This window comes from Idiotropiscis lumnitzeri, chromosome 2, assembly GCF_059441095.1.
Source record: "Idiotropiscis lumnitzeri isolate Australia: NSW breed Sydney's pygmy pipehorse chromosome 2, RoL_Ilum_1.0, whole genome shotgun sequence".
NCBI classification, from domain to species: domain Eukaryota; kingdom Metazoa; phylum Chordata; class Actinopteri; order Syngnathiformes; family Syngnathidae; genus Idiotropiscis; species Idiotropiscis lumnitzeri.
In genome coordinates, this window is record NC_142392.1 from 2,596,707 (window position 1) to 2,618,606 (window position 21,900).

General features: G+C 46.2%; 3 protein-coding genes across 3 annotated transcripts; 1 reads left to right on the forward strand and 2 right to left on the reverse strand.

The window, feature by feature from the left end:
• Window positions 1-80: 80 nt before the first annotated feature.
• On the reverse strand, window positions 81-6,525 carry parpbp (PARP1 binding protein). Its single transcript, XM_088288537.1, has 10 exons — window positions 6,496-6,525; window positions 6,063-6,218; window positions 5,045-5,287; window positions 4,220-4,486; window positions 3,258-3,412; window positions 2,579-2,750; window positions 2,262-2,443; window positions 2,099-2,180; window positions 751-904; window positions 81-666 (listed from the first exon to the last, which is right to left on the reverse strand). Exons 2-10 carry the CDS (start codon window positions 6,210-6,212, stop codon window positions 419-421), a joined length of 1,653 nt encoding a protein of 550 aa, XP_088144663.1. The 5' UTR covers window positions 6,213-6,218; window positions 6,496-6,525; the 3' UTR covers window positions 81-418.
• A 188-nt stretch (window positions 6,526-6,713) lies between these two features.
• Window positions 6,714-15,669, forward strand: nup37 (nucleoporin 37). Its single transcript, XM_088288894.1, has 10 exons — window positions 6,714-6,876; window positions 7,453-7,647; window positions 7,865-7,986; window positions 9,900-9,972; window positions 10,572-10,666; window positions 13,896-13,986; window positions 14,136-14,317; window positions 14,395-14,445; window positions 14,934-15,027; window positions 15,488-15,669. Exons 2-10 carry the CDS (start codon window positions 7,468-7,470, stop codon window positions 15,599-15,601), a joined length of 1,002 nt encoding a protein of 333 aa, XP_088145020.1. The 5' UTR covers window positions 6,714-6,876; window positions 7,453-7,467; the 3' UTR covers window positions 15,602-15,669.
• Window positions 15,670-18,939: 3,270 nt separating this feature from the next.
• Window positions 18,940-21,626, reverse strand: th2 (tyrosine hydroxylase 2). Its single transcript, XM_088286152.1, has 12 exons — window positions 21,393-21,626; window positions 21,120-21,294; window positions 20,949-21,037; window positions 20,792-20,859; window positions 20,667-20,717; window positions 20,447-20,592; window positions 20,012-20,147; window positions 19,866-19,935; window positions 19,741-19,797; window positions 19,484-19,579; window positions 19,281-19,414; window positions 18,940-19,203 (listed from the first exon to the last, which is right to left on the reverse strand). Exons 1-12 carry the CDS (start codon window positions 21,624-21,626, stop codon window positions 19,038-19,040), a joined length of 1,422 nt encoding a protein of 473 aa, XP_088142278.1. The 3' UTR covers window positions 18,940-19,037.
• Window positions 21,627-21,900: the final 274 nt, after the last annotated feature.

Sequence of the window (21,900 nt, forward strand, 5' to 3'; positions counted from 1 at the left end):
GTGGTTTCATTCTTTCAAAATAAGATTCTCTCTGGATTGACGTTTTGCCAGGATAAAGGAAAGTACACAAAATGGCCTCTTAAGCAGTAAGTGTTACAAAAAACTAATTCTATCTGTGGGTTGTCACTGGTGCTGGCTCCGAATTTCAAAATAAAGTGTCATTTGAGCAACTTTTCCCCCACCACGAAAAGGAAACAAAAATGCCCAAAAGGATGACTAAGCCCCCTCAAATGCTACTTTTTGTAGTAAATGTGATCAATTTTTAACTGCGTGAATTTTCAAAATAAGGCCCAATGGTTACCTTCACAAATGATTTTGTTCCTTTCACACATGCAGTGCAAGAGTTTTGGCTTAGAATTCCAAAGTAATCCTTTCCCAATGACTAAAATATAAAAGCAGTCCTCAAAAAAGATCATATTCAGACTCGGAAGAAACTGGTTAGCGTTGCCTGTCCTGCGATCAATTTCTTCTTTTTGGTGGTGGTGGTTTTTACGCTGGTTTTCAACGGCTGCTTCTTCTTCCCCGAAGGTTCGTTCTCAATTTCCACATCTGCCTGCTTCCTCTTTCTTGTCGTCTTTTTAACCGCGTTGTCTGAACCCGGAGCTTGGGCCGGGTTGGCGCTGCCACTCTTGGGAACCAGCACAGCGACGATCTCGGAAGGCTCGGCTTGATAAAATATTGAGACAGTAAAGATGGAGACGTGGCAGTTGACGTCAAAAACTAGTGTGGGGAAAAATGGAAGCCATTTACCCGAGGTTGCAGGTCCGCTTTTGGGTTTGGGTGCCGGGTGCACGCAGGTAGGGACTTGGCTCGAGCTTGGGAAGTTCAGAACACGATTGAGGGGCGGTTCTTCGTCATCCCGGTAGGTGCAAGCAAACTGGGATCGGATGGTTCGGGGTCGCACCTAGAGCAGATTGCTGAGGGAGTTAATCGTGTTCAAGGACATTTGGAGACTTCACGATAATCTCAGACGTTTTACAGAACCGAGTCAGGATCTTTGTGAAGAAACTGGTCTAGGGCCAGGTTAAGAGCATTCAAGAGCCTGGTTAAGACATTCATCAAGTACCAGATCATGTTCTGGGTCCGTGTCCAAGTCAAAGTCGAAGTCAAGAGCCAGGTCCCTGTCCAGGTAAAGTTCTTTGTCAAGAGCCCGCTCAAGACCCAAGTCAAACAACAGGTCAGAACCAAGTCAAGACCTATGTGAAGACCCTGGTCAAGACCCAAGTCCAGATAATTATGTCAAGAACTGGATCCAGGCCAAAGTAAACGACGAGTCCCAAAAACTGTCAAATACTGTAATAGTGACTTCAAGGTTTCATCCTGGCTACCAGAATCTTAGCGCTAATCTGAAGTTGAGATCAGAGACGCATTCACACGCAGTTTCTCCCCTCACATTTTTGGCCCTCAAAACAGAAAGCCAATGTCTGTCCATGTGCTGCTCTAAGAGACAACGGGGAAACTTTTCCAATTGGCGTCCAAAACATGGCCGCCAAGCGGAAGTTGACGAAGCAGCGAGGCGCCTGGGGACAGTTACAAGAGGAAGGCTGAGTCAGATGACATCTGCTCGCGGCATTGTATCAAGGAGCAGAATGGCTTTAGCATACGCTACGTCCGGCGCATTCAGAAAGTATCCCGTTTTTTGGTAAATTCAACTAAAAACAGTTATAGAAATTGCTCACTATTCGCAGCATGGCTCGGTCCCTATGCCCGGTTTCGAGAGTGAGGGCAGCAAAAGGACAAGCGGGCATGCTAATTAGCAGACAACAAGCACACGGCTGCCAGGAGAAACAACGTCGGTCCAGGAGAAGGAAGAGATTGGATATCGGATCCTCAGCGTGTTCTCAGTGTTGCTTTGTGCACCGTAAGCAACAGGGCGGCGTCTATTTGGTGGGGTTTGAACCCCCTCAAAGCCCCCCACCCCTCTCCAGTAGCTGCTTAGATGCCGGTGGACGGTGGGAAACGGAAAGGCAGCTGTGCAAACGCTCAGCTGGGAACTTGGAAGTTACCCGGGCGAAGCAAAAATAAACACGCGTGGGGAGAAATGACAGGATGTCAAGAAATGGGATTCAATTTGATGTGGCTCGGATTGCTGCGTTACCTTGGGCTTGAGCAGGTCCAGGCGACTCTGGACTCGTTTCTTCAGGGGTTCTGGCGAAGATCCAGTGGGTACTTCAGGTGATCTGAGGAGGGTGAGGGGCAGGGGCAAAATATTAAGTTGATTGATTCCCACTTTGTTGCTGCTGTCTGACCGTTTGGCGAACCTGAACAAGGTGAGGATGGAAGTGCTCTCGCTCCCGTTGAGTACCGGCTGGTCCTCGGACAGAAGGTCGGCCTTGTTAGCGCACGGCTGCGTCACGGCTTCTTCGTCCAGCAGAGCCAGGAGTACCTTCACGGTCTCTCGGCCGCCGTACGCCGTGGCGTGATTCACAGCGTGCGCCTTTGGCTGCGGGGAGACAGATGCCGTTGGTCAAAAATAAAAAATACATGGTCAAGACCCAGAAAATAGTTATTAAAAATAAATAAAGCAGAGCCAAACAGATCCCAGTCACGGTTTATGAAAAGGGTTAAGCGGCGTTACCCTGGCAGGACTGATCCCGGTCGCAGCTGCGTCTTTCTGGACTTGGTGCAGTTTGCAGATTTCCTGCTTCAGCTGGTTTGCCGTCTCCTCTGCGGCGACGAAGATGTCTCTGGAGTCGCAACCCTTTACCAGAACCCCCCGGATGGCACAAACCAGCTTGGACCCGCACACACTGGAAGAAGACGGGAGCTCGTCCACCAAATGGCCATAACATTCAACAACAGAATATAAAACTGCGTACACATTCAAGTCCAGAATCAAGTCCAAGACCCGGGTCAAGAATCATTCAAAATCGAATCTAGACCTCGTAGAAGACCTCGTCAAAAACTAGTCAAACCACAGTCAAGATTCAGGTCAAGTGTATGCATCCTTCCGTCAAATTTAAATTAAAAAAATTCTAATTTTCCCTCCAGGAAACCGGTATCTCAGTGTGTACGGCACCTGAATGGTGGACCCGACATTCTTGGGGTTTTTACCCAATCAAGGGACCACGAACTTTAGACGGAAGGTGTTATCGCACCACATGTGCTCGCACAGTTGCCGCCTGAGTTCATTCAAGTCTTGTGAACCGAGCGTCCCGATGTGTTGTGCCGAGCCGCCTGGCCCTCACATGATCTGCGAGCTAAATCATTCCTGATAAGCACTCGCGCTTCTGCTGCCAGTCCCGCCGATTTGGTACCTGGGGTCCGGCGTCTCGCCCAGGATGTCCTCCAGGTTGTCCAGGAAGTGGACGAAGGCGGACAGGCCCTTGATGTGCTTCCTGAGCGGGTCCGAGGGCGCCGGCGCGTAGCCCTTGCCGCCCAGCTGGACGGCCCTCACGAACGACGTCACCGCCTGTCAACGTCGAGGAAGGAAAACTTTCAATTGTCCATTCAGGACTGGGTGACCTTGGCCTTCAAATAGGATCTCCGATTGCCCCCAAATCCAATTGCAAATTGATTTTTTCCCCCTGCTTTGCTTACAGTAAAAGCAAATAACAATCACATTATTTCAAACAAGTGTTGTTTCCCCATCCTTCTGGGATTTGTTTTTTTTCTTCCAAACAAGCATTGTAACATATTTGTGGTCCGGCATACAAAATTTGTGTTTTGGGGAATCCCCTGCTTAATGGCGTTTTTGTCTTGCTGATACTCAATCTGCCTCTTAGTCATCTGCTTGTTTTTCTTGACAAGTCAAACTTTCCTGTTGTATTGGCAGAGCATTTTTGCTATTCATTGGAGATGGGAAAAGAGCCCGACGGCAAAATTACATTCATTAATATTCACTCGTAATTACCAAGAAAACAATATGGGGGGGGGGGGGGGGGGGGAACACAAACAAAACATAGTAAATTGGGGATTCTGTTAAAACAAAACAAAAGAAAACAAATGATGGATGTTCCGAGAAAAAAAAAACAAAAAAAGATAGTAATTACTTTTTTTCCCCCTCATTTCCTGAAGCCAATTTTATTCAGTGTAGTGATGTTTACATGTTCTTAAAAAAATCTTGCAAAGTAAAAATTTCCTGCTCTTCTTCTCTTTGTATTACTTTTCTCAGTTTTTTCATATTAGAGAAAAGCTCCCCGCAAAAAAAAAAAAAAAAAAGATGAGTGGCCCACCTCGATGTCAAACGAGAGCCTTCAGCTACGACGTGCAAGCTTACCAAAAAGAGCGACATGCCGGTCCGGCGCGCCGCATGTTTCACGTCGGTGAACGTCTGCCGTCCGAGCGCCCGACTGGGGACGTCCAGAGTCAGCGCCAACGCCAGGTCGTCCTTGGCGTTCACCAGCAAGCTCAGGTAGGAGCAGAACACTCTTCTCATCGCAGCTTTAACCTGCGAGACGCTTGTTCGGGTTTTAGTGGACGGTGTTGACGGGACGGACGCGTCCGAAATTTCCGAGCTGCCTGATAAGAACTCGTATAGCTCGACCTTTGGGGGGGAACAAACAGAAGCAACATTTAGAATTGACGATTAAGAGACCTATTGAAAAAAATAAAATAAAATAAAATGCACCTTTTGTGATAGAACTTCTTTTGTTGCAAAATATTCAAATTAATAGTGTTTTTCAAAACGAATGAACATTTAAAAAAAATTGCCCGTCATCGAGAAAGAAAGATCAAATGTTAAGATAAATTTAGAAAAAGTTACGTGAATGAAGCTTTTTCAAGAAAAAAACCCCACCAAAGACTTCTTGGGAAGAAAAGTCATAATCTTAAAAGAATTAAGTCATATTTTTCCCCAACATAGAGTCGTAATTATGATATTAAAGTCAAAGTATAACGAGCTACGAGTCATATTTCACGGAGTAAATTTCAAAATACAACTTCAATCTCATCATAAAAAAAATGGACATTTTGTTCTGAAGAAAAAAAAATGTATTCTTGTCATAATAAATCAAATAAATCAAAGTTTGAAGAAAATACCCCAGAAGTACACTTAGAGCGCAAACATAAAACGGCGCTCCAACGGTGCCGGCGTTCTACTCACCGGACTGACAATCTCCCCGGGGGGGTCCGAGGGGTCCCTGATCCGGTGGCACATGGCGAGGACGTGGACCAGGTCCACGGCGTTGGCGCGCTTCATGAAGGCCTCGTACGCCTCCAGGATGACGTTGCGGCTCTCGTGGGCCGTGGCCTCGCCGCCCGGGGGCCGCAAGCCAAGTTTGTCCACCAGCAAGTGCTTCCACGCCAGCAGGACGTCGCTGAGGGCCACTCGGAACTCGCCGCTTTGCTGTCGCCGGGGGGAGAAAAGACAGCCAGAGCTGCCGTTCGTCAGTTTTCGTGCCGCTGCCAGAACGGCGTCACGTTCGAACGTGATGACAGTTAGCTTGAGGCGTCACATCAACGCCGCCGTGCTGACGATGAGCACGCTCACGTCTACGGCGGCGAGATCAGTCAGGATTACTTCGCCGCTCTCACATACACATGTTCAGAATAGATTATTAGTCCCAGAAGGGGCATTTGTTTTTACGATCTGTCTGTCCTTACTATAAAGATATACGATGATACAGAAAAGAAACTCAAGGATAACTCCAGAGTCATAAACGCATCCGAAATGCTCTCACATGTGCTTGAAATGCGGCCACACACACAACTCCTCTCTCATTTCCGTAGAGTGTGAGAGCGGTCAGTGCACGACAGCCTTGTTTGTGAGAGAGTTTTTCGGTTGTGTAATTGAGTTTTGTGTGCCTGCCAGCGTTTCTCTCCAGAGAACATTTCAGAAGTGTTGTGCAAGAGTGTTTAGTAATGTTCTGGAAATTGCGTGAGAGGATTTTAGTCACGTGAGCTGGAGGACATTTCAGTATAGTTTACATGACCCACTTTCAGTCGAGTGCATGAGAGTGTTTCAGTAGTTTGCATGACAGGATGACAGTTGTTAGAGCGTAAGAGTGTGCACTTCTGTGTGAGAGCATTTAAGTCTGAGTAGAATGTGAGAGCTACTCCTGAACAATGTCCCCAACGGGCCCTCTCAGGTTTTGGCCCCTTTGCAACTGGTTTGAACTCACCTGCTTATTGACTTGGGCCATGACCAGTTGCAGCACGGTCAGCATGGCGTCGGCCCCGTACACTGTTGTTCTCTCAGATTCCAACAAGCGGTGGCTCTCTCGTCTAAAGATTCTCACCATCTGCTGCAAACGCTCTCCTACAGTTTGCATTGTTCACTGCAATGACATAAAGCATATTTACATGTTACATGTGTGTCATGTGAGCAGTCACTGATTTATAGTGCATTAATGACCACAAGATTAAAAACGAAAGGGAGTTTTCTAACAGTTTTCTAGTTAGTTCTTGGTTGACTCCACACTCATTTTGAGCACATTGTACATTCACCACTGATATACACAATATGACATATAGAAATAAAATATATATAAATGTAAGTAAACGCATAGAACATTATTTTAGAAATAATAGAAATTGTTGCAATATGCAACTAACCTGTCACCTTCCCTATCCACAGCGATGCAGACAAAGCAGCTGATTTAAAATTTTAAATTACCGATGACGTCTCAGCCCAAGAACCAATCAGCTTCCAGGAGACCATCACATTACATTTTATCTTGCTTTTTGTCTAACGTGTGATTAACACATGTTAAGCCTTAAAACATGTGAAAAGTATTATATTGCTAACATATTATAAAATTGGAACTTCTGTATATGCATTTTGACGTTTTTTTAATTCATTCGTCACTAGAGTGTTCCCCTCCGAGTTTGGCTCACAGTGGTCCATTCCGAGCAGAACCCGGAAAGCGGAATTGGCGGCATCACCTAAACCGCGCTGCATTTGACTCGACGGGAACTGCTTCAAAGCAAAAAAAGGTGACACATTCGTATGTCTTTTCTCTGATCTTTAATAAAAAGACATAAAAGGAGGTTATCAAGGCGTTCGACTAAACGTTAAAGCGGTTGTGAGCTGCGTCTCGTGTCACGTGGTTATAAAAAGTTCATTTTTTTCCACTCCACACTTACAGAATGAAAATGTCATTTAAAGCTTCTTTTTTTCTTGACTCTTAACAGAAATCCAGTTCTTTGTAATTTTGCGATGGAGGTGGAGCGAATGGGTAAAAGGCAGAATTATTCGAACGCATCATGTGCTGGGGTACCTAATGAATTGTCCCATGAATTAAAAGTCATAAATCATGCAAATTTACATGAAAAAGTAGTTCGTGGTAGTGTAGTATGTATCGAAAAAAAGAGACATTTTTAAATTTATAATGAATTGTTGGGGGGGGGGCTGACATGGTGGAATAGTGGTTAGTATATCTGCCTCGCATTTCTGATGTTTACGTTATAATCCTTCCCTTCATCTACCTGCCAAGTTATTATTATTATCCTAAGGATAAACATTATAGGAAATTAATTCCTTGAATGACATTTTTAAATGATTCCTTCCAGTGATAGTGTTCCGAGATGAGCGTTGCCAAGTCACTCGGCGCAGGGGACGACGCCAGCAGGGGTCCCAGCTACATGGTGTCGTGTGATGACTACGTTCATGTGGTGGAGTTCAGTCCCTTCACCTCGGGCACGCCCGCCTCTCTGCTGGCCTATGGCTCTAACCAGTACGTGGTGGTGGGCACCTGCCTCTTCCAGGTGATGCCATGGCTCCCAACAATGTGGCTACAGAGCGGCGTGTCCGTGTTGTCAGTGTAGCCATTTTGTGGCTGTAATTGTGTTTTCTGACCTGTCGAGCAACCGTTTATCCCAAAAGTTTAATTTCCTTTTAGAAATGGACAACGTAAGGAAGGCAATCACTGAGCGAATTACAAAAAGTATAATACATCCAACTTGTACATCCCTCCCCCATCAGGAGGAGGACATGAATGTGGAAGGAGTGGAGTTCAACGTTCTCCGTGCGTTCCATCACGATTCACGAGTGGACACGCTCGCTTGGAGTCCGGAGTCCCACCTGGACAGGATTCCAACAATCAGGTACCATGGTTTTTCCTGGCTCAAAAATGAGGCAGAGTTAGTTCCATTCTGAGTTGTCTTCTCCTTTTCCATCATAAAGAAGAAAAAAACGTGTCGCTCAGAATCCAAAGTATTAAAATTCCGTCCAATTTTTGACTGAGCTCTTGCTTAAAGGATAACATGCATTGTGTGTTAGCCTTAAGTTAGCAAAAAGCAAAGTTATGTGGTTGTTTTGAATAGACATGTGATCCTTGTAAGGCGCTGGTAGACCCTGGATATTCTGTGAATTCCGCATTGAAGCCATTTACGTCTGCATTCGTGTTACGTAAGCGCACATACAAGATGTCAGACAAGCCTCGCCATGTCCAGGTCATGATTATTCATTCATAATTCCATCCAGCACAAGCTGTGTTGAAGTAGCCGCCGCTCACTGCCAAGGAGCTGCTAACGACGCAATTGTTCGACAGCAGCGCTTTCCCTTCCACTAATTGCCCGGCCGGGTGGGAGGGTCCCGGCGTCCAAGTGTCGTCGTTGCGTAACGGCGAGGCCCCGCGGCGGTGTGAGCGCCGCGGGGCCAAGCCGCGGCCAGGCGCTGTGACGTGCGCGCGTGTTATTGCGCGGATGACTCGACGCTCGGGTTCCATCGGCGTGCGTACGCTGCCAGGAAATCACTGAGGCGGGGGCCTCGCACAGAGTGTGAGAGGCCAGCCACATGAATCCCTTTTATTTAACAACAATACACCAGGACGTTCAATGCAGTATCTATGTGTATTGAGACAATTGATAGATACAATTCAAATATTATAAAATAAACAGAATAAAAACCAGCTATTTTGATCCATCTTAGCAGTTTTTCTACAATTGCCGTCGACTGAAAATGAAGTCATAGTTGCTCAGGTAACGACCAATCTGGGTTTGGTCTTGAGGGTGGCATTTTTTCGAGAATCTTGCTAGTCATTACTGCGTGATGGGAGTCAACTATAGCTTTAATCATGGGACTGGGATGAGAAAATGTGAGCAAGAGAGCCTGTGAAGGAAGTTGGGGTGACCATTTTTTATTCATTTATATCGCTGACCTGTTAAATTGGAGCGTTTTAGGACGTTTTTTTTTTTTTTTAATTTAATTATATTTATTTATTTTTTTAAACTATGGTCTGGGACAGGATGGTACAAGACTGAAAATTCACTCCCATGTCACCCTCTAGTTTGGTCCTGCGTCGTTGATCTTAGGCACTGTGATGTCATTTTCAGTCAACAGCAAGTGGCAACATGGCTGCCCCATGAGATGGATAAAAAAGAAAACGCAATTTTCTCCAGAAGGCCGTGTTTAGAAAACATATGCAAAATATTATTGTCAAGAACATTTTGGATTTGACTTTCCTTCTATTGAATTTTTCAAAGAATCTCCTTTAGCTCAAAGATGAGATGACCAAGTGTTGAGTCATTGAAATAAATATTTGTCTTTTTCAATCCCATGGCGACTGAAAATTTCCTGTCGGTTGGAGTGTGCTGCCGCTCTCGGTTTAACAGCGTCTTTATTTGCGCTTTTGCCATTATTTGACATCCATCACTTTGCCTTGACAGCGCTCCTAATAACATCCTAATGTGCCGCCCGCACTAATATCATCTCATCTGATTTGCCGCGTCACGTCTTGCCAAGTCCCACACTGCCCCGCGTGTGTGTGCATGCGTGTGTGTGCGTGCGTGTTTCCCCTGTCACGAGCCAGTCAGCGTAATTGCGTGAAAAATAACGCAGCGCCTGATTAGAGGGAAGCGGAGGAGGGAATCCTTCTTGTTTCTCTCCCATGTTTACATTCGCGTGCAATTACAATCTCCCGCGCAGCCTTATCCAACTTTCTATCACACACACGCACACAATTGAGTGCATGTTTGGAGTGACAGGCCTGTTTTTGAAGGCATCCGTGTCTTCGCAGATTTTGCACGTCCGCCCCCGACAGAAAAATACGCCTGTTGACGTCGGACCTTCAGGATCAACATGAGGTCAAGGTACGGCGCCAGCTGACACGCAGAAAAAAACAAAAACCATCATTATTACAATCAAAACACTATCTGTTATCTGTAGAATGTAAAAAGTTGAACATTTTTTTCCATCTTTCTTGAATTTAATAACCATTGTGCTGTTCGTTTTGGTGTGCGCACCTTGGCCACTTGAGAGCAGTCTAATAGAGTAGACAAGGATATACATAAAGATATTCACACGCTTTGCAGCTTCTCACTAAGCTGCAGTAATATAAGCCATTCTTCACAGAGGATAAAGAATACATGCTTGTGAGTATTGTTATATTTGTCTACATGTATTGATGCACCGTTTGTGTTCCAATGTCTGTTGCTTTTTATCAAGTGTGAGCTGTAGTTCTATTGCACTTTTGATGTTTTTTTTGTTTTTTCATCAAAAGCATTTGTTAGCTGAGTATCACCAACAGGCATGTGAAAAGATGCGAGGAGGTGATTTTTTTTTTTGCTCAAAATTCACTCAAATTGCTATTTTCCGCACTGGGATAAGCCGGAAAATTCCCCTCGGAAGTTGTGGAGGTGTGCGTGAAGGCCGGACGTTAAAGCTCTTTGTCTTGTGTGTTTTTCATGAGGTGATGGAGGGCCACAGCAGCTTCGTTAACCATTTGGTGTTCGAGCCCACCGAAGGGAAACAAATCGCTTCCGTCAGCGATGACCACACTTGCAGGTCCAACTGGCTTTTCTTTTTTTTTTTTCTCACTCTCTTTCTTCTTTTCCGCTGCGTACGTTACAGTACGTGTGTTCGGGGGGCCCCCGGCTTCTGGTTTGGAGTTCTGTTCTTCTTCTTCTTCTGTTACGGGTTCAGAAAGTCCCGGCCGTGTTTCCACAGTGAAACGTGACGCTAAGCACAACACGCTCCGCTGTGACTGTGCGTAAGCGCCGCGTTGCTTTGTGAGCTAATTGCTTAAATATGGAAATCCAATTAGCCGCACAAGGTTTTTCGCTCTCTGCGAGGAGGTTTGTCATTAACTAAAAAAAAACCCCCAAAAAAAACAAGAGTGCGCGAGGAGGACTAGCAAGGGTCACCTCCGGGACACGCCCCCAGAGAGGGCCCCATGACGGCCTTTCTTGGGCTTGTCAGCGGCTTTTTAGCTGCTTGTTTTGCTGCTAATGTTTCCATCCACTCTCTGCCGGAGAGCAAAACCACAAAGCAGCGCAAGACACATGGGGGGAAAGGATCAAGCGCCAGCCCGTGTCAAACGAAACCTTCCAATATGACGGATTTGTCCCTCATTCCCGTTTACGATTTGTTGTGGAAGTTTGTTCGTCACGGTTATCATCCCGTAAAGTCAAACGGCCGTAAACAGTTAAAACAATTTGGAGTCCAACTGGGATTCTCCGGTAAGCCGTCATCGTACGAAACTTGGGCAAATCCCATGAGATTTCACCCCCAGAGGAGAAGCCGTGATCATGACAATAATAGCTTTGATTCATGTGGTGCCTTTGAAGAGGCCCGAGGACGTTTGTCCACTGCCAGCCGTTTTACAACATTTTGATAGTTCTTTCAGAACCGCAGAATATCGTGTTCCGGGACAATATGAGCACTCGACCTACAAAAAGAAAGTGTGGACTATTCTTTCACCATAAGAAAAATATAAATAGACCATTTCCCATCCTTTGGTAATCAACCGGAGAGTAAGAGTTGATTTTGTACACACCAAAAAATGTTCTGACCCAAAAGTGGAGAAACCGCATACAATACAAACGTGTTGGCGTTTCTCGCACTCATACATCGGTGTGACGAGCCCAGATTTGCCACCTCATCTTTATCCTCTAGTCAAAAGCTATGCTGATCTCAAATCTTTCAGGCCACGTGTTGTGGAAAAAAAGTTGATGACTAGAAACGGTATTGGTTTTTATTTCAAAATCATTGATTAATTTATAGGCAAAGTGAAATGGGGGAAAAAAATATATAAAATGTATGAAACACATTTTAACGGACCAAGTTTTATTTTTAGTTTGTTAAATTGATCACAACTTTAACATTATTTACACATGCGTGTGCACTTTTTGTCAGGCGTGTTTCAATCTTATTTAAACATATTCTGCACTCTGAGGGAAGATTTTTACGACGGTGTTTAAAAAAAAAAAAAAAAAAAAATGATCGCAACTATTACTTTCTGAAATGAGACCAGCGACCACGGTTTATCAGTTCACTTTTTGGGAACTCACACTCCCACGTCCTCCTCCTCCTCCCTCTGCTTGACACTTTACACTGGCTGCACGTTGCCCAAACAAGCAGCCGGCGGGCCAAAGCGCCACCTCGAGGGCGAAAGGGGTCACGACATGCTCCTGCTGTGATTCGGGGTTGACTGGGTTCACTGTCAACAGATGACAGGCACCTGCTGCTGCATGTGCAAGTTTGAGACACTTTTCTCCTCTTTGGAAACACTTAAAGCACATCCGCTGATTGTGTTGTTGTCATCCCGCTCAAGTTGTTCCAAAAATATTTAATTATTCATCGTGGCATCCAATTTGGGAAATCGTAATAGAAGTCTGGTAAAATGACATATTTAGCTTGCAATGTTGTTTTATTTATTGATTTTTTTCCCCATAATGTCATCGAGTAATTTGATAAAAATTGATTCAGCATTTTACACAAACAGCACACTTATTATTATTTGCTTCATTGTTTCATGCCTGTTTTGAATCCACATGTTCAACTGCTTCAGTACTTTTTGCACATCTGTTGCTGTTGTTGTTGTTAGCGCCGCTAATATTCAAAACAGGTCACAGACGGTCAAGTTAAGTTCACCTCGAGTGCATTTTGGGTATATTGTCAAATTCGGCCGTATATAGCCTAATATGCATAACTTAGTTTCTCTAAGTTATGTAGTACATTTCCATCTTTTCTTGCTCCAACCTCAGATGTCCTTTGGCGCGTCCCGAGCGATATAGCGTTCAGCAGGTCAGCGGTGTCATGTGTCTTTTTTTTTTTTTCTTCGCTGTTCATGTTTGTTCGCGGAGCCCCGTTTGAAGGGTAGCGCGGTGGACCGCACTTTGGCGCCGGTCGAGTAGCGTGCAACGGAGCTTCGCCTTGGCCGGCGCGCTGCGAAAATAAGGCCGAGTCATTGTTTTGCTCCTGTGGTCTTGTGCGTGTGTGTGTGTGTGTGTGTGTGTGTGTTGTCAGCTGGGAATGATGTTCCTGGGGGGTAAAAATGTAGTGTGAAGTGACCAGCCTCGACGTCAAATGGGGTATATTCACGTTGGGGCTGACCTGGGAGGTACCGTGCAAGGTGACCTCATTCGCCAGTTCCCGTCTTTGCAAGTTGTCTTGCGTGTACCCACCACCCCACCCCCCCTTTTGCCCTCCTCTCCACCTTTCCTCATTCCGAGGTGGTTAACCAGAGATCCACCACAGCTCTCCTCCCATCCAAGTCCTTGGTGACGTCCGTTTTTGTGTGCGTGTGTTCCTTCCCTGCTTTTGCTATCACAAACACTACTTGACTGCCCCCCTCAACCTCCCCCCGACAGTGATTGTCATTTTCCTACTGTAAAAGTTACTTGCTCTGCAGTAAAGCCATCAAGTCCACACCGGGGCGCCTCATCCAAATGGCCACAGGCCGCAGAGCTTCCAAGTGTTGTCAGGGCCGTGAAATGGAAGTGCCCGTATCCAGAGCAAAAGATTATGGCTTGCTTTCGAACCATTACAGCAGGGATGGCCCAATTTTTTTTTTGTTCTCTTTTTTTCCCCTGTTGAAGGCCACTTAAGCCAAAGGGGGTCCCCAGTTAACCTTGTTTATGAAATCTGAAAAGCTGTTAAATAAACAAACTCCAATTAAATTAAACTCAAATTTGGATCGAAATATTTTCCCCATTTACTGCAAACAAGCAGCAGGCCAATAAAAATGCATTTCCCCTCACGCAATAATAGGCGCTCAAGTGATTTCTTGCAGGGTGTGGGACCTGGACGGAAATGAAAACGCCATTTTCCGACTACGCTCACCTGGCATTAGCGTGTGCTGGCACCCGCAGGAAGTCTTCAAGGTAGGCGCCGTTAACCCTTTTCATGCATAGTGGACCGCTCATCGCAAGCGCTTGTTTCGCTTGTGCCTCACTCACAACAGTGGAATGCTTGCGTGTCAGAATCTCGCGGGCAGTCACCACAGCTCACCACTCTGTGTTCTGGCCCTCAGCTGATGGTGGCGGAGAAGAAGGGCACCATCCGCTTCTACGACCTGGTCAGCCAGCAGGCCATCCTGTCGCTGGACTGCGGCCAATCGCCGCTCAGCGCCGCCGACTGGTGCCTGGCCAACACCATCAAAGTGGGCGCGGCGGCGGGCAGCGACTGGCTCATCTGGGACATCACCCGCTCCAGGTAGCGCCCGGGCTGCCTGCGTCACGCGCACAAGACGCCGAGAGAACTTTTTGGTTTGGTTTTGTTCCCACCTGCAGCTACCCGCAGGAAAAAAGGCCGGCACACCGAGATAAAGCCCAGCGGTTCAAGTAAGGAACGTTTGCTGCCAAAGGATGTCAAAGCAGTTATTTCTAACATGCATGCTCCACCTGTTTTTCCCTTAACCAGAAAGTCCACGTCTCACTTACCTTAACACACAACAGAAGTGGGAGAACACAAATAACTCGTTATATACGCTTCCTATGGGATTCGGCTGTTATGTTTGCTCAGCTGATTATTCCGAGTACAGCCTGTTTTTAAAGGCTGCACGGAGAGTCGTAATCTTTTGTTTATGTGCTCGATTTAGTGCCGATAAATTAAAACCGCGTGAAATTATGGTCAAAAGTATTTAGTATTTTGGAGCTATTTCACCCCGGTGCTTGTGGACGTCAGCCCTCTCAACGCGCTCCTCGTATTTTGCATGCCCAGCAGGTAAATATGCTGCCTCCCTTCAATGTTTTCCAACAGCATGGATGTAATTGTTAATATGTGATGTGATGAATTTCAATTTTCAAACGTGTCGGTCTTCCGTCATCAGGTGGTCTCGGGCTCAAGAGAACCTTTTTGCCACCACCGGATGTCCCGGAAAGATCAGCAGTCAGCTGCTTATACACCATCTCGGTCACCCGCAGGTCGGTAATCCATCACTCCGGTTTTTTATTAGTTTTTTTTTTGTTTTTTTTTGTTTGTTTGTTTTTTTACAGTCTCCAAATCCAGCCATCAACAGGATAAACAACATGAAGGATCAAGTTTTTTTTTTTTTCCTGTTTTGTGTTACAAGCTAAAATTCAAATTCAGAGAAAGTTTGAGATCCGACACTCGAGTAAAGTAAAAAAAAAAAAAAATGGAACTGTTATGTTACTCTGGAACGGATTAATGGAATTTCAATTCATTTCAATGAAGAAAATAGATTTGAACCAAGAATTTGCTGTAATTAACGCCAGTCAGGACCACCATGTTATGATTCACTCATAAATTTTCTTGTCATGCACCCGAGGTTGCCCGTTAAATATTTTTTTGGTGCAATGTATCTATTTATTTATTTATTTTTCACCTTCTCACGAGCAATTGCGTTTTTCCTTTCGATGCCAGCCGGTGATGCTGGGCTCGGTGACGGTGGGCTCGGGTCTCAGCTGGCACCGCACGCTCCCGCTGTGCGTGGTCGGCGGCGACAGAAAACTTTGCTTCTGGATGACGGAGATGTAGCGTTTAGCACGTGTTCTCGCCGCTGCTGCTGTTCTTGTAACGGGTTCAATAAAATATTTTTCTGAGTAGATGCGGCGTGTGCGTGGAATTCTGTGGACATGTTGTATTCCTATTTTTTTTGTTTCCCCGTGCACTCTCTTGACTGACTCTCATGTCAGCCTCACCTCATCTGTCTTTCCCGTGAGCACTGATGTGGCAACTTCTCCGCCAAGGCTCTTCACACAGCAGAATTTCCTCACACTCTACGTGAGCGAGATTTTATTGTTGAGGCACATTGTGGATTTCTCCCCCGAAGTGTGCAGCCCTCTTCAAACTTCCTATATCTGCTGCACTTTTCCATCCCTGTTGTCGTAACTCATTGCGATTATACCGTTCGCTCTCGGCCAGTCAGGTGCTTGGCAGAATATCATCCGGCTGAGGCGCGGTATGGTTATCCAGGCGCTCGCACATAACTCAGCCTGCACCGTTTTGGCCTGTTATGTGGTGCCAATAGAGCCGCAGTTCAAAGGCAAGGCACCTGCGCCAACGCCAGTCCGCCTCGCCGTCCATCCATCTTGCCGCTTTCCCAGCATTCACCACGCCGTGAAACATCCTGACGCGGAGAAATGCGCTGCATATTTGCCTGATCTCTTCCACGCACTATTAAGCGCGTAACCGCCGCCGAGAGGCTAAATCAAACGCTAAGTCAGGGAGCGTTGTGTTCAATGCGGGGAAGTGGGATGTTTTATCTTGATGCCCCTGTGAAATGGATGTTACTTTGCAGAAAGAAAAAAAAAATGGGGTTTTGGGGGCGGAATCTACAATGTGCCAGTGACAGCAACTTCTGAGGTCTCAATTCGGGGAAACTATTGTCTACCTTTCTCGTAATGCAGTTGGGAGGAATTTTTTAGATTTGAAGTCCATCTTTGAGCAATGATATTGAAATGTTTGAATGAGAAAGTTGCATTTTTGGTCCATCCATTTCTTAGCAAACTCATGCAAGCTATGAGTGGATTTCCAATGAGGGTAAAGATCAAGAATTATTGACCAACGTGTGTGTTTTGTACTTTCAGGAAAAAAAAAAGCATCAACCCAAATATGGTATGAACCGATTGTTCTCAGAACCTCTTGCTTCCTGAACCTGTATGTTAGCATGTTAGCACTGAAGCTATGTTCCAATGTCATGCTTACGGTGTGTTTGGGTTTTAGATCTATTATTCATTTACAAACATTTGTGTGTGTTTAACAAAGTTTTATCCTTTTCTGATGAAAAAAGACACTTTAGAACGTCCTGTTTCCTGAATCAATTAGTTCGCTTATGCTCAAATTTTCAACAAAATGTTTGGGATGGCTCAAGAGTGCCAACATTGACTTACTTCATTCTAAACCTTAACAAAATGTGAGTTTATTGCCGATGAGGGCTCTTGCCAGACCAATCCCGGTCGAGTGTTACGGCCCCTTCAATCCATCTGCATCTCGGCACTGTGTGGTTCATGGCCTCCCACGGAATCATCTTACTGTTCTTGACATCTAATTACCCTCCAACAACGACGCGAGGCCTTTAAAGACCTTTAGCTCTTTAAAAACCAGTACGTCAACCTCGTATGTTTCTTGGCCAGGACACTTCAAACCGCCGGCCGCAAAGCATAACATGCTACCGCTCTCTGTGTACGTCCTTTTATGTTTGAACAAGTCCAATACGGTCGCCGCTCGGGGTGTTTGCCGTGCTTTTGGGGGCAAGAGGTGCCGGAGCACACAAGCCAGAGAGCCGTAATGGTCTGCGCACACTCAGAACGATTTCCAAACGCTATCAAACCAACTTTTTGCACACCGAGATATTTTCTCGCCCTGAAATATGAGACGTCCGTCTTGCAGGCTTTGCAGGGCTGCCACAAGGACGCCATCTCAAGGCCGAAGAGAGGAACAACAAGGATGCAAGTAAGTTGTGACCTTGTTTCTACAACTCTGCATTGATCCTTAAAAATCTGACTTTCTGCTAATTGCTACAGTTAGTTTTTTTTTCTGCTTAAAACTTTAAGCTCAACAAGAGCGGCGGAGCTAATGAGCAACATCATACGAAGGCGGGGAGATTAAAGCTCTTTGAGGCGGGTTTTTGGTCTAATCTCACGTCCCGTTTGCTGGGAGTGTTTTCCCACGATGATGTCAAAAAAGTAAAAGTTTGGAAACTGGACGCAAGTGTCCTCTTTGCTGTAGTTGTTCGTCCTCCCGAAGCGCTCCACTGGTTTAAAACCCTCCAGAAATAGATTAATGCATGACCTTGCAGCGGTACAGCTAATAGGATCGGATCATTCAATTCATTTACTTGCGTCGATTCCCCTCATTGTTTGTCCTTGTCTCATGTCTCATTCTTTATGTTGTCAGTCAGGATCTTCACAGTATGTCCTTTCTGTGAACTTTTGCGAAGAGGATTCGTTAACTCCAGGCCTCAAACTGTTTAGAATGGAATCATGAACTCCCCACGTGTTTCACAGGACTCGGTGAACCCAATGACCCAATGACCCGCGCTCCGACTCCAAAGGAGGCAACCACGCCAAGCCGGCTCGGGATGTCCATGCAAACACTTCTGCTCGGAGTCAGGATGATACAACCTGTTGGGATTTGTGGCCGGCCGCGCCGAGTGCAAGAATCTCGCTGAATCTCCTAGTTGTTGCCACGGCAACCTGCTGATATTTGGCCCTCAGGCAGACCCGCATCCTGGCTCGTGGTTTCTTTGGGATTTGTGGCTTTGAAAGCGTCGGATGCAAGGATGGAGGGAGTGTTTGACGTCTGGTTTGCTTGCACTCGCCACTCCCTAATCGCTGTTCTCTCCTTCCCAAGCTTCCCATAGAGGCCAGCACAGGTTTAATTTGCCTTGGGAATTATTGGAAACTAAGGAGAAAGGCGGCTGATCTAAGGACTTGACTGTGTTGATAGTGGAGTAATGAGTATTGATGAGCGTGGATCTGATGTCACCTGGGGAGATCAGAAGTTTGGACCTCCATCAAAACCTCAAAGAGCTGCCCATCTCCAGCCTCATGTCGGAAATGAAAGCAAGACAACGGCGTGCCATGAAGGACGGTTCTTGGTCGACTGTGAGGTCCTGCTGACCTGGCCCTGTCGGTGTGCTCGGCCTCAATGTTGGCTCTGACTTTGACCAGCGGAGGCAACTTGATACTTAAATCATTCATAATAAGCTCATTCTCCCTGCTTAACAACACATGCAGATCAACGCCTTCCAAGAATTCTTGACATGGAAATTGTCGGTTTGGAAACAAACGGCCTCTGAGCAAGTGTTGCTTGTGTAGTGGTTTGTTCCTGCTGGCTTTTTCTACTATACTGTATAGAAAAGAAAGATGCAGTCACGAAAAATAAATGTTTATTTCTTTCACAATGCAACGTGGACCAGAGACAGCAAATTAGGACGATTATTTTCCAGCCTTTTTGTCTGGCCGTGTTCTCAGGAGGAGCTGAGCTTCTCCAAGGCGCCCTGCAGCATCTTTAGGTCGTCTCGTGTCTTGCACAGGGCATTTTGGATTTTACTGGGATGATCCAGAACATCCACGCTGCAGTTGATCGGCTCATAGCGCACCGCAAATGGTCGCCTAATGGTCGTGGAGTACTTCCTGTGCACAGAAACAAAAAGGATTGGAAGATGATTGCAGTTGAAGTGTGACCTATTCAATCGGCACAAAGAAAATACCTCAATTTAATCTTGGCATCCTCAAAGCTTTCCGAGACAAAGTAAACGGGCTGGTAACTTTGGTCCTGGTACGGCTGCACAGCGGTCTCCTCCGGATTGAACGACTTGTACTCGGGTTCATTAGACAGGGCGTACTAGAAGATAGATTGGAGGGTGTCAAGGCACATAGGACGGAATGGATCGTGACCTTTGGGAAAACTCACCACGAGTTCTCCATAGGATGAGAGAAGTCCGGCACCGTAAGCTTTCACGGTTCCATTCTGTTTGCAGAGTCCAAACTCCACAGTGAACCAGTAGAGCTAGATAAGAAGAGGCGGAGTGCATTTAGTTACTAGCTTTCGCCACTAGGTGCTGCTCAAGTTTCACATTTATACAACTATTCCAGTTGCCACAGCGTCTTTGGAATGTTTCAGTCCCAAGATTTTCATCAAAGTATCCCACTGAGAGCAACATGTCTTACCGTGGATAATTTCTCAATGTCTTCTTGTGATGCTCCAAGTGAGGCTAATCCAATCTCCTGTAAGTGACCACGCATATGAGTCATGTTCCGAGCAAAAGGACCAAAGAACACGATGCGCAACATACCTGGGAAAATTGGGCAAACTCTTTGTCTGCCAGCATGGGGATGTGACCGAGCAGCTCGTGGCAGCAGTCCCTGTGGGGGCAGGTCAAACATCAGAAAAAGGAGCGATCCTTTGGTGTCGGTCGGGGCGAACCCCGTGGCGACTTACGGCTCAGGAGAGTGCATGGGCGCAGACGCGTGGCGGATGTACTGCGTGCACTGAAAGACTCGGAAAGCCAAACTGGCGAGGAAGTCCCTGGCGGACAGCAAGCCGGCAACCGGACGCAACTGGAATCCCGTTTTTTCTGGGGAGGAGTTTTTCATGTTCATCTGATAAAACATCACTCAAAGGAGACAAAAGCTTTGCAACTTATTTTGGGACAGGGCAAGGAAGAACTTTCTGTTTTCTTTTGAGCCGTTTTCTTTGTGCACTACAAACAGAAAAAGGCCTCCACTAAGTTAGAAGTATCTTACAATTAAGAATCAAGGACTGTTAATGATTCAAATCCAACTTCTGATCGTTCTACTCCTCAATAAAAAGGTGTGTCCCAACAGCAAGTACCAATCAGTTGCCCCCCCATTATGAGTAGCCGCGATTATTCACCTTTGAGGAAGGCAGAAATGTCTCTGAGCTGAGGGATGCGCTCCTCGCCGTAGCCGCATTCGCTTTCCAGCTGCTGCAGGCCGTCCAGGAACTGCCGACAGGCCAGATTGGGGTAAATGCTCCGCAGCTTCTTGTATACCTCCCTCCTTTTTGAAAACACATTGTGTTTAGGTCACGTCATCACTTCTCTGCAGGAGCCGCTTTGGACATGTTCTCTCACCATGTGGCTGTTTCTTCTGCTGTGTATTCCACCTCGGGCAGCGGGTCACCCCTACGACAAACCGGACAAAGTGAATTAACAACCGAGTGGCATTGAGGTGAAGCTCTCTTTTTTTTTCCACTCACTGTTTGTATCTGTAGGACAGCTCTGAAATGAAGGCGCGACGTTTCCTGTATTCGGGGTCTGTGTAGCCCTGCAAGACAGGCGCCACACAATTTTTTTTTTTTTATTACAATGTCGTTTCTCTAGCAAAAATGACGCAACGTATCATTGGACGCTCACCGGATGGTCCTTGTCCATGTCCGGATCGAATTTGGTTATCAACAAGTTGCATCTGTCCAGCTCCTTTATCTGTCGTGGGAACCAGGGGACTGCGATGGAGATGAAAAGCAGCAATTAGAGCTTTTTTTTCTTTCCCTCAATGGGGTGCACTCCCTCTTATGCAAAACACACCTTTTTCCTCAGGAATGGACCGAACGTTATCCACCACTCTCTTGAGTGAGTTGACAAAGACGTCGAGGTCGGAGCTGTGAACCTCACACCTGACGAAGTACTCCAAATCCGACGTGCTATTCTTGGACCTTCTGCCCGGCCGGCTCTCGACATGGAGAAGTTTGGCGTCAAATGTCTGGAAAGGTGACAAAAACACATTGTTGAAATAGTATTTAGCAGTCCTTAACCAGTTCACTTATTTGAGATTTTGGTACCTGCCCCGGCCCCGGTTACCTCAAATATTTTGCCTGTCTTAAAGAACTGCGCATTCTTCTCATTGCCGAGGTTGAAGAGCACGTTGAGGGTCACCTGACCCTCCTTTTCCTCAAATACTTGCGCGTCCAGCCCCCGTGAGGTCCCCGGCGGACCTCCGCCTCCAACACTGCGCTCCCGTCGGGCATCCTCGATCAAACTTTGCCTCCGTCCGCCGAAGGGTGCCGCCTGGCCCGCACTGCTCTCCGTCTTCATGGTTTCGAGATGTGCGCCGGTGTGAGTCTGAGGCATTTAAATAGTGTCTCATCTGAGGGCTGAATGCTGATGAGTGGGTACCCATTTTTTTTTTGGGAGGGGGCGCCTTTTGCGTCACCGAGCCTAAAGCAAGTCATTGAGCAGCCACTTGTTACTTAAGAGCCATTCAACCGAAACAGGTCTTCTTCACGGGTTCCATCAATGTTACTAAATAGAAATGATGAGGACAAAAAAAAATGCTTTATTTTTAGCCTCGCTGTGTTGACTATAGGGC

Coding starts and splice junctions, on each gene's coding strand:
- th2 (XM_088286152.1), bottom strand. CDS start 21,626: ATGAAGACGGAGAGCAGTGCGGGCCAGGCGGCACCCTTCGGCGGACGG. Junction 21,038..21,119: donor GTCCATTCCTGAGGAAAAAG/GTGTGTTTTGCA, acceptor TCTCCATCGCAG/TCCCCTGGTTCCCACGACAG. Junction 19,798..19,865: donor AGTTTGCCCAATTTTCCCAG/GTATGTTGCGCA, acceptor GGTCACTTACAG/GAGATTGGATTAGCCTCACT.
- nup37 (XM_088288894.1), top strand. CDS start 7,468: ATGAGCGTTGCCAAGTCACTCGGCGCAGGGGACGACGCCAGCAGGGGT. Junction 14,318..14,394: donor TGGGACATCACCCGCTCCAG/GTAGCGCCCGGG, acceptor TCCCACCTGCAG/CTACCCGCAGGAAAAAAGGC. Junction 14,446..14,933: donor GATAAAGCCCAGCGGTTCAA/GTAAGGAACGTT, acceptor TTCCGTCATCAG/GTGGTCTCGGGCTCAAGAGA.
- parpbp (XM_088288537.1), bottom strand. CDS start 6,212: ATGCAAACTGTAGGAGAGCGTTTGCAGCAGATGGTGAGAATCTTTAGA. Junction 4,487..5,044: donor CCGGGGAGATTGTCAGTCCG/GTGAGTAGAACG, acceptor TCCCCCCCAAAG/GTCGAGCTATACGAGTTCTT. Junction 2,181..2,261: donor TCCATCCTCACCTTGTTCAG/GTTCGCCAAACG, acceptor CACCCTCCTCAG/ATCACCTGAAGTACCCACTG.